Genomic DNA, 11,911 nt, shown 5'->3' with positions numbered 1-11,911 from the left:
AGCTGAGCACTACTTCAGTACCATTCCTAGGGGGTCCCTGGGCTCTTCTTAAAGGGACTCCGAGAAACTATGGAAAGATGCATATCATTTTAAAGCTCTCTTTCTTCTCGTTCTAATGATATATAAACCGTCACCCTACGCCTTTTAGTTTTTGCTATTTTTGATCGCGAAGAAAGAGGAGAAAGATAGCTTTAAAATTATATCCATTTTTCCATAGTTACTTGTATTACACAGGACGACACTTTCCCCAGTGTCAGCAGCTACATTCAGCAAAATGGAGCTGCTGACTTTAGGAAAAAGTCGCCCTGTGTAATACAATGTAACTATGGTAAAATGGATATCATTTTAAAGCTATCTTTCTCCTCTTTCTGACGACACCTAAATCGTCGCCCTACGCCTTTTAGTTTTCTCTATTTTCGTGATCGAAATTGCGGCCGCGGTTTATATATCATTGGAAAGAGGAGAAAGAGAGCTTTAAAATGATATGTATCTTTCCCTAGTTACTGCACTGCTCGGAGTCCCTTTAAGGGGCAAGATAAATGGGTTTACTGGCCAATCAGTCCCTTTGCAATCAACTTTGAGGCTTTCATAACTACATAAAATTACACATCAATTAGTGATGTGTCTCTGTTAGTGGTGCATCTGTGTGGCTGCAGCCATGATGTGTCATTGGTGACCTTTTACATGACTCATTTATATGGTGGTGCTAGAAAGTTCATGGATTCTTAACATTTTCTATATTTTCATATGAATTCGACCTAAAACATCACCAAAAGTACCTTCGTAAGGGTACAGTTACATGCAGATTAATGGATCATTCCCTCTCTCCCCAAATCCATGACTAAGTCTAAAACTTGTTTCGTTATGAAGTCACTGTGCTTTAAAGGACAGCTGTAAAAGGTGGGAAATGAAGGCTGCCATATTTATTTCCTTTTAAACAATACCACTTGCCTGGCAGCCCTGTTGGTTTATTTGGCTGCAGTAGTGTCTGAATCACACCAGAAACAAGCATGCAGCAAATCTTGTCAGATCTGACAATAATGTCAGAAACACCTGATCATGCATGCTTGTTCAGGAGGTATGGCTAAAAGTATTAGAGGCCGAGGATCAGGAGGACTGACAGGCAACTGGTATTGCTTAAAAGGAAATAAATAAGGCAGCCTCCATAGCCCTCTCATCTCGGTCCAGTGCTCTTCAATTTATTTATTAATGACCTAGTGGATGCAGTAGTGAGCAATGTTGCTATTTTTGCAGATGATACAAAATTGTGCAGAATCATCAACTCTCAGGAAGATAGTGTCATATTGCAACAGGATCTGGATAGGATGGCTATGTGGGCACATACATGGCAGATGAAATTCAATGTTGACAAATGTGAAGTCATGCATTTTGGTCGTACCAATGGTCTAGCACCATACAAAATAAATGGGATACAGTTGGGGACATCAAACTTGGAGAAGGACTTAGGAGTACTTATCGACAACAAGTTAAATAATCGTACTCAATGCCAAGCAGCTGCAGCTAAAGCTAACAAAATTTTGGGATGCATTAAAAGGGAAATAAAAACTCGAGATGCTAGCATAATATTGCCCCTGTTTAACTCTCTAGTAAGGCCACATCTGGAATATGGAATTCAGTTCTGGGCACCACATTACAGGAAATATATTGCAGTTCTAGAGCAGGTGCAGAGACGAGCAACAAAATTGATACGAGGGATGGAAGGTCTCAATTACCAAGAAAGGTTAGATAAACTGGGTTTATTTAGTCTAGAGAGACGCCTTAGAGGGGATCTAATTAACATGTATAAATACATCAGAGGGCAATATAATAGCTTGGCGGATGAGCCTTTTGTCCCTAGGCCTTCTCAAAGGACTAGAGGACATGATCTGCGCATGGAGGAAAAACGTTTTAGCCATTTATTTAGGAAAGGGTTCTTTACAGTTAGAGTGATTAAGATGTGGAATGCATTGCCACAGGAAGTCGTTATGGCAAATTCTATACCTGCATTTAAAGGGGGTTTAGATGCTTTCCTTGCATTGAAAGACATCCATGGCTACAATTACTAGGTAATGCCTAATGATGTTGATCCAGGGATTTTATCTGATTGCCATCTGGAGTCGGGAAGGAATTTTTCCCTTTAGGGGCTAATTGGACCATGCCTTGTAAGGGTTTTTTCGCCTTCCTCTGGATCAACAGGGATATGTGAGGGGCAGGCTGGTGTTGTACTTTATACTGGTTGAACTCGATGGACGTATGTCTTTTTTCAACCAAAATAACTATGTAACTATGTAACTATGTAACAGTAGTCCTTTAATGCAGTAAACAATGAACTTTCTTGGGATTTAATGGTAACCAGGATTGCTGAAATCTTCAATGGTCTGGTTTTCTTATAATAACCCAGAAGAAGTTTTTATATATTTTTTTACAGAATGGCTTTGAAAAATGACACATACTTTAAAGAATTTATTTTGCTGGGACTTTCCAGCACACCTAATGTCCAACACATCCTTTTTGTGATCTTTTTGATAATGTACTTGGCCATTTTACTTGCAAATTCTCTTATTATCCTGGCTACAGTCATGGACAGCAAGCTTCACACTCCAATGTATTTTTTCCTTATAAATTTATCCTTTGTGGACATCTGCTATTCATCTTCAACTATCCCAAGGATGCTAAGGGATTTGTCATCAGCCAAGAAAACTATTTCATTTGAAGAATGCGTTACACAAATGTACATAGCTCTTTCTCTGGGGATGACAGAATGTCTACTTTTAGCCATAATGGCCTACGATCGTTATATTGCAATTTGTTTTCCATTACATCATACATCAACTATTGCCACAACTGTATGCATCAGAATAGCTACGGCAGCATGGGTTAGTGGGTTTCTGCTATCTATTTCTCTTGTTACGCTTACATGGAGTGTGGATCTTTGTGGACATAATAACATTAACCATTTTATGTGTGAAGTGCCAGAAGTCTTATCCTTGGGATGTGGAAATGTGGCAGTCGTCAGATCTGTTGTTTTTGCGGCTGCTGTCCTCATTTTAGTTATACCGGTTACTTTTATTACCGTGACATATATTAAAATAATAAGAGCCATTTTAAAAATAAGTACCATGGAAGGGCGGAAAAAGGCCTTTTCAACCTGTGGATCCCATATAATTGTTGTGACTTTATTCTATGGATCAGCTATGGCTGCCTATATGAGACCTCAATCTGAGTCATCAGCCGATATAGACAAGCTTTTTGGAATTTTTTATTGTTTAGTCACACCGCTGTTGAATCCGCTGGTTTATACGCTGAGAAATAAAGAGGTTATATCAGCTCTGAAGCTTCACTGGCTAAAGCAATGAAATATAGAAATCAGAAATGAGTTATCATGCTAATAGCAACAGAAGAGCACTCCAAATATTTTCAGAACTAGCATTAGTACATGAATTTATTAGGACGTAATGAAGAACAGAGGCGCCAACAGGATAAAATCAATTCTTAAAACTTTTAAAATTGCTTAGGGGGCAGTGGTGGACTTACCCCCCGCAAGCAGACACAAAAACTGTGTATTCAAAACAATCACATTTATTGGTACACTCCAGGGGTTTTTGCAACGCGTTTCGCAGGTATATTCCCACTTCCTCAGGCAATAAAATATAGAAGTACACACAGTACAGTCTCAAGGTCACGATAAGCGCCTCTGTGACATGGGTTAAAATGAGTGGCTAGGAAACTCAAGTAAAACAAAAATACAGGTTGGATTTAAACTTAAGTCTGTTGGAGTTCCCCAGCATTTCAAGTACTTAAATGTCATCTCATGTAAAATATAGATATATAAACACACACACGCACACACACACACATATATATATATATATATATATATATACACCGTGTTCCAAATAATTATGCAAATTATATTTTTCTCTGATTTTCTTCAAGAAAATCTGTAATGAAAAAAACTCCCCTGGGGGGTACTCACCTCTGGTGAGGGAAGCCTCCGGATCCTATTGAGGCTTCCCCCGTCCTTCTCGGTCCCACGGCGGCGGAGACAATTCTCCTGGAGCGGCGGCGATGTAAATATTTACCTTTTGGCTCCAGCGCAGGCGCAGTATCCGCTCTTCCCATGGAGATAGGCGAAAATAGCCGATCTCCGTCGGGCCGCTCTACTGCGCAGGCGCAAGTCTCCTGTGCCTGCGCAGTAGAGCATACCCGACGGAGATCGGCTATTTTCGCCTATCTCCGTCAGAAGAGCCACAACAGCGCCCCTGCTGGAGCCTGAAAAGGTAAATATTGCACAGGCTGACGGATTTGTCGCCTGTGCATTCCGTGGGCTGCAGCGAGACCGCCGTGGGACACAGGAGGACGGGGGAAGCCTTAATAGGGTCCAAAGGCTTCTCCCTACTGAGGTGAGTACCCCCCAGGGGAACTTTTTTCAGTACAGGTTTTCTTTGAATAGTCGATGCAAGTGTCAGTCAGCAAAATTTTAGAGTCATCAACAGGTATAATTCACATAGTATTGAAAAAAATCTCCTATTGATAATTGAGTGATGGGATTGATATTGATAATTGAGTGTAAATGAGTCTTTTTTTCCCAAAATAAAAGTAAACAAATTGAACTATTACAAACTATTACACACAACAGCGTTTCAAAACATTTTATGGGTCATATAGAACTGAAAATGGTGTTTTTTTTTTAGGTCATATTTTCTGAAATAAAAAGCTGTTTAAATCCAATACATCTTAACAGGTCAAGTTACATATTAACATAGGACCCCTTATTTGATAGCAGCTTGCATCTGTTGAACTTGTGAGTTTTTGGATAGTTTATGCTTGAATTTCTTTGCCGGATGACTCAGAATAGTTTCTTAGAGCTTCTTCTTTTTATGTAAACTGTCTCCCACCCTCACAGATCTTTTTCTCGAGGATGCTCCACAGATTCTCAATAGGACTGAGGTCAGGGGATGATGGGGGTCACACAATGAGTTTCTATCCTTTTATGCTGATAGCAGCCAATGATGCAGAGGTATTCCTTGAAGCATGAAAAAAAATAGTCCTCTTACCTCTTTAAGTTCTGGGCCCATTGGTTAGGCATGGCTTAATAGAAGGTTTATGCATAACTGCAATCCTCTAGAGGAACCTGCACCTTGATGTCGGGGGGACTCCAGAGGCCTGACAGTTTGCTGCCTTGTAATGGCATTTTAGCAGCTGCACTCTTAGTCCGATGTATTTGTCTGGCAGGAACCTTCCTCATCTGCACAAACCTGTGTGTGCTCTGAGTCAGCCACAAATCATTTAACGGGATGATGACCATGCTTAAGTTTTTGTGAATAATTATGAAGGTTTCCATACCTTGTCCAAGACAATAACAGTGGTGAAGGTGTCTGGTTCTGATGAACAACCGTGCATATGAGAGGTACTATAAATCTTACCTCTTGAAGAATGTACCAATATTATTGGAAACAATGTATTTATTAATTTAATAGTTTAATGCTTAAATAAATAAATACATTTTTTCCAATAATATTGGTTCATCCTTCAAGATAGGTAAGATTTATGCTTCTACTTGAATGCACAGTTGTTCATCAGAAACATATATACCGGGCACCTCCACCAGTGTTATAGTTTAGTCCCATACTCCTGAAATGGGTTGATAGTTTTTAGTCCCCTAAAGAGACCAATCAGGACCGCAGACCTGGAAAACCAAGCGTGAACGGTTCCTTCCACAAGCTCTGACAGTGTTTGTGAATTTATACTTCTACAACCTACAATACTGCACAATTGGGTTCCCTGTCTTTCTAATTCTTTAGATCCTCAGAGGTTACTGCGGAAATGTTCTGACCATATGGAATCTTAAAGTGATGACTGGAATTATTTGTTTCGGGCTTGTAAACTCACATACTTTTAGTATTTTTTGCTGTTGGTAATACAGTATTACAATTTTACAGTATATAATATGCCAGACTTATCTTTCCTGTGTCAAACTATTTGACATGAAGGTCTCAAACTCTCAGGGCTGACCTGGTTATAGAAAAGAGAAGGAGAGGTTTTACGAGTAATTTAGTAATGTCTTTCATTTTGAATTTCATCTCCCATCTTAATAGCTCAAACTCTCTCCCTTGGACATCCATACCTCCTTCCTTATGTGTCCCTCTTCCCACCCCTTACATGGTAAACCCATTTGGCAGGGTCCTCCTACCCATGTGCTCTTCCCCACCACCATACTGACTCAGTGACTTGTCTTTGATATTAATCCCTACATCGCAATCTGTGCAACGTAGTTTATTGTTACATCACTCACTTTTTTCTGTACCATTGTTAATCCTTGTAATGACTCATGTGTAGCATTGTTTAACCACTTCAGCCCTCAGTCGTTTTCACTTTATGCATCCGAGCAATGTTCACCTTCCATTCATTAGTTTATAACTTCATCACTACTTATCACAATGAACTGATCTATATCTTGTTTTTTCCGCCACCAATTAGGCTTTCTTTGAGGGGTACATTTTGCTAAGAGCCACTTTACTGTAAATGCATTTTAACAGGAAGAATAAGAAAAAAACTGAAAAAATTCATTATTTCTCCGTTTTCGGCCATTATAGTTTTAAAATAATACATGCATCCATAATTAAAACCCCCGTATTGTATTTGCCCATTTGTCCCGGTTATTACACCGTTTAAATGATGTCCCTATCACAATGTATGGCGACAATATTTTATTTGGAAATAAAAGTGCATTTTTTTCGTTTTGCATTCATCACTATATACAAGCTTATAATTTAAAAAAAATAGAAATATATCATCTTTACATTGATATTTAAAAAGTTTAGACCCTTAGGTAAATATTTACGTGTTTTTTTATTGTATTGTTTGTTTTTTTATTAAACATTTTATTTGGGTATTTTTGGGAGGGTGGGATGTAAATAGCATTTTTTTATGTAAATATATGTGTATTTTTATTTTTTTTACATTTAGATGTAGTTTTACTTTTTGGCCTCAAGATGGCAGCCTTGTTTGTTTACATGACGTCACTCTAAGCATAACATGTACGCTTAGAGAGACATAGGGGGATGTAGGAAGCAGAAAAAGCGAGCTTCCGAGAGAAGCTGTCACTTTTTCTGCGGGAGAGAGGAATCAGTGTATGGGCACCATAGCCCGATTCATTGATTCCTAGGCTAATGATCCGTGGGCCGTGAGCGTGCATGCGCATGCGCGATTGACCGCGGGCTCGTGCGGCAGCGCACATGGCCTCATGGACGTAGCTTCCACGTCCAGGAGGCTTAAATGGTTAATGCTGTAATGTCTCCCCTATCTATTGTACAGCACTGTGTAATATGTTAGCACTTTATAAATAACGTTTTTTTATTAATAATAATAATAATAATAATGTGTCTCAGCCGTTTCTTTTCTGTCTAACAATTAAGATTCCATTTAGTCCTCCCCACCAATTTTCTTGTTTAGCCTGGTGGGCAATTAAAGGTTAACTAATCATACGAGAATAAAGCCTCGTTCTCATGCTAGATGGGTCTCGGCTGAGATGACCAGTCAGGACATCTCTGCTGAGTATCGAGCATGTGTAGCCGCCCCGATGCAGCGCCGAGAGATCCAGAGTACCAGATCCTTTTATCCGTGTGCATTATGCTCCTCCTTATCCCTCCTGCTGAAAGCTACTCCATTGCGGACCTGTCCATCACCCCTCCATTCCCTTCAGTGGCGGACACAGCCAGCAGGGGGCCCCTGTGCAAAATACCAATTGTGAGCTCCCCTGACAGGCAGTTAAAAGTGGGTGTGGCTATAAGTAAATTGGGTGTGGTTACACATTGCATATATTTACCAATACAGTCTATGGCAACCTTCCCTGAGGCCCAGAAATATTTATTGATGCATACATGTAACATCTGCATTATACTGGATACTGAACAAAAGCAAAACTTAACCCCAATCCTGCAACAAGACAGAGCATGACATGACAAGCTCTGTCTGTTATACTTGAAAGCACACCTGAGGTGAGAGGGATATGGAAGCTGAAATATTTATTGCCTTTTAAACAATGCACATTGCCCGGCTGTCCTGAAAATTCTCTGCCTCTAATACATTTAGCCAAAGTCCCTGAACAAGCATGCAAATCAGATGTTTCTGACTGAAGTGTGAAGCTGACTGTAGCAAATTCAAATCATTTTTGTACTCACTAGCCAAAGATGGTGCAGTCTGCAGTGGCAGTGTGCAATCTAGACTACCTGGCTGGAACCTAGCACAGAGGGTGAGTGAGCTAGGAGGCAGGAGGTGCACTGGGAAGACAACAAGGCAGTGGATTGTAAATAGGGGTGGCATCCAAGATGTTTTTTTTTGTGGGTGCTATGCAAGTGCTAGATCCACTGGAGGGGTAGCTGACCTGCTACGCGCGCCGCGGCAAAAAAAATGGCTTGTTCGTGCACTGGAAAGTGGGCGCGGTAATGACGGTTAATAAGCAGGGCCAAATGTTCATGAACTTAGCAGCAGTTAGTAATTCACTGACAGTGGACATCAACTGGAAACTTTGACTGAAGCCCCCTCTCCTAATAAAAAAATGATATCCTACTTAATATACATACAGCAGAGATTAGATTGTGAGCTCCTCTGAGGACAGTTAGTGACATGACTATGTACTCAGGAAAGTGCTGCAGAAGATGTCAGTACTATATAAATACATAATATTAATATGGTAGGACATTAGACTATGACTATGGTAGGATTAGATTGTGACCTCTTCTGAGGACAGTCAGTGACATGACTATGTACTTTGTAAAGTGCTGCAGAAGATGTCAGTGCTTACCAATACTGTCCGACCATGGTGTTTGCTTTATCGGTCCGGATCAATGGCCATTGGTCTGTCCGCGTGCCTGGACACTTAAGGTGGGTGGGCTAAACAATTGCCAGGGAGGGTTGGTTAGTATGAGCTAAACAAATTCCAGGGAGGGTGGGTCCATGGGCTAAACAACTGCCAGGGAGGGTGGGTGGGTGTAAAATGCAAGGGAGGGTGGGTGGCTGGGCTAAACAGATGCCAGGGAGAGTGGGGAGTGGGCTAAAGAAATGCCAGGGAGAGTAGGTGAATGGGCTAAACAATTGCCATTGCATGGGCTAAACAATTGCCAGGGAGGGAGAGTGGATGATTGCCTGGTGAGGGTGGGCATATAGAAAGCCTGGTGGGGTGGGAGAGTAGGTAGATAGATAGACAGACAGATAGCCTGGTGAGGGTGGGTAGATAGATAGCCTGGTGAGGGTGGGCAGATAAAATATATAGCTTGGTGGGGGTGGGCAGGTAGATAGCTAGCCTGGTGAAGGTGAGTGGGCAGATAGATAGCCTGGTAGGAGTAGGCAGATAGAAAGATAGCCTAGTGGGGGTGGGAGGGTAGATAGATAGATAGATAGATAGATAGATAGATAGATAGATAGAGAGAGAGATATAGCCTGGGGGGGGGGGGCAGATGGACTGGTGAGGGTGGGCAGATAGATAGCCTGGTGGGGGTAGAAGGATGGCCAGAAAGAGAGCCTGGTGAGGGTGTGAGGATGGGCAGATAGAGAGCCTGGAGGGGGTGGGAGGATGGGCAGATAGATAGCCAGGTGGAAGGCTGGGCAAATAGGTAGAAAGCCTGGTGGGGGTGGGCAGATAGATAGCCTGGTGGGGAGGAGGGTGGATAGATAGATAGATAGATAGATAGATAGATAGATAGATAGATAGGTGGGCAAATACATAGGTAGCAGAAAAGGAGGGTGGGCAAATTCATAGGCAGGTAAGTAGCCTGGTGGGAGGGAGAGTGGGCAAATAGGTAGATAGGTAGGCAGGTAGCCTGGTGGGAGGGATGGTAGGAAAATCCATAGGAAGGAAGGTAGGTAGCCTGGTGGGAGGGAGAGTGGGCAAATCCATAGGAAGGTAGGTAAGTAGCCTGGTGGAAGTGAGGGTGGGCAAATCCGTAGGTATGTAGGTAGCCTGGTGGGAGGGAGGGTGGGCTAATAGGTAGGTAGGTAGGTAGGTAAAATGCTATGTATAAGGAGCCCAGCGCTACACCACACACAAACAGGATCTAAATAGAGTCCAATAATAAGTTGAAGCTGCCCCTTCTGGTCACACCTTATTATACACTAAAAACAGAAGGTAAACGCTACATAACTAAGTCCATGTGAGATAAAGTTTGCAAAAAGAGGCATCAACCGCAAAGTCCACATCCAATGGTAGCATAAGGCAATAACTTCTCATCTTCCTCTATCCTTCACCAACACCCGGTGTGCAGACACTCACCAGACAATAAGACCTTAACTAGGTCTATCAGCGCTTTGGGACACTTCGGGACGTCCCCCACCACACCGGAATGCTGTATGTCACCACCGGAGCTGTATCTCCTTTTACTGCCCTTCTCATTAGATGCCGACCTCCATGCACTTGTCACCTCAAAGCAAATGCCTCACATAGTGTAAAACCAGCGATGTTTATTTGTATATAAAAAAGATTGCACTTACAAATTTTCTTCTTTAAAAATGGCACAGAGTTATTTCTGATATGGGCTCTCCCCCATTTTTTTAAGCCCCGGCTGGCACTTGTAGTCCCTCTGCTGTGTCCGATACGGCGTGCACTACCGCTATCCCCACTGCTCAGGACGCCGCTCTGCCCTTGTGGTAGCTGTTACTTCCGCGCCAGTAACCCCGCCTTACATGTTTCGTCATAGTGACTCATCAGAGGCTAGGGGACTGTGCGGAAGGACAGCCTTTTATGTGAAAAGCCCACCTCCCCCTTAGCAGCACCAAGCTGCTCCCGAGTGCTCCCCTCCTCCCCCCATTGCGAGAGCCAATCATAAGGCTTCCAGTTAGCCTGGTGGGCTTAAGCGCATAAGGATTGATCAGTGCTCCCACTCGTAGTACATAGAGTGGTGTGGTGGAGCGCATAGATGGAACGCAGCGGCGCCGGCTGACATGTGGTTAGCCGGCGGGTTGCGTAGGAGTAGGAGGGGCTGTAACTGGAAGCCTTATGATTGGCTCTCGCAATGGGGGGAGGAGGGGAGCACTCGGGAGCAGCTTTGTGCTGCTAAGGGGGAGGTGGACTTTTCACATAAAAGGCTGTCCTTCCGCGCAGTCCCCTAGCCTCTGATGAGTCACTATGACGAAACATGTAAGGCGGGGTTACTGACGCGGAAGTAACAGCTACCACGAGGGCAGAGCGGCGTCCTGAGCAGTGGGGATAGCGGTAGTGCACGCCGTATCGGACACAGCAGAGGGACTACAAGTGCCAGCCGGGGCTTAAAAAAATGGGGGAGAGCCCGTATCAGAAATAACTCTGTGCCATTTTTAAAGAAGAAAATTTGTAAGTGCAATCTTTTTTATATACAAATAAACATCGCTGGTTTTACACTATGTGAGGCATTTGCTTTGAGGTGACAAGTGCATGGAGGTCGGCATCTAATGAGAAGGGCAGTAAAAGGAGATACAGCTCCGGTGGTGACACACAGCAGTTCAGTGTGGTGGGGGACGGCCCGAAGTGTCCCAAAGCGCTGATAGACCTAGTTAAGGTCTTATTGTCTGGTGAGTGTCTGCACACCGGGTGTTGGTGAAGGATAGAGGAAGATAAGAAGTTATTGCCTTATGCTATCATTGGATGTGGACTTTGCGGTTGATGCCTCTTTTTGCAAACTTTATCTCACATGGACTTAGTTGTGTAGCGCTTACCTTCTGTTTTTAGTGTATAATAAGGTAGGTAGGTAGCCTGGTGGGAGGGAGGGTTACTTAATAGGTAGGTAGATAGGTAGCCTGGTGGGATGGAGGGTGGTCTAATAGGTAGGTAGGTAGCCTGGTGGGAGTGAGGGTGGGCTAATAGGTAGGTAGGTAGGTAGGTAGGTAGCCTGGTGGGAGGTAGGGTGGGCTAATAGGTAGGTAGCTAGCCTGGTGGGAG

At 42.9% G+C, this 11,911-nt stretch overlaps 1 protein-coding gene across 1 annotated transcript; it reads left to right on the top strand.

Annotated features, from left to right (window-relative positions):
• The first annotated feature begins 2,429 nt into the window (after positions 1 to 2,429).
• Positions 2,430 to 3,356, top strand: LOC137504599 (olfactory receptor 2B6-like). Its single transcript, XM_068233183.1, has one exon. The coding sequence runs from the start codon at positions 2,430 to 2,432 to the stop codon at positions 3,354 to 3,356; it is 927 nt and encodes a 308-aa protein (XP_068089284.1).
• Positions 3,357 to 11,911: the final 8,555 nt, after the last annotated feature.

This window comes from Hyperolius riggenbachi, chromosome 4 (assembly GCF_040937935.1).
Source record: "Hyperolius riggenbachi isolate aHypRig1 chromosome 4, aHypRig1.pri, whole genome shotgun sequence".
Classification (NCBI taxonomy): domain Eukaryota; kingdom Metazoa; phylum Chordata; class Amphibia; order Anura; family Hyperoliidae; genus Hyperolius; species Hyperolius riggenbachi.
The sequence above is the reverse complement of the archived record's forward strand: the minus strand, read 5'-3'. Positions and strand labels throughout refer to the sequence as shown.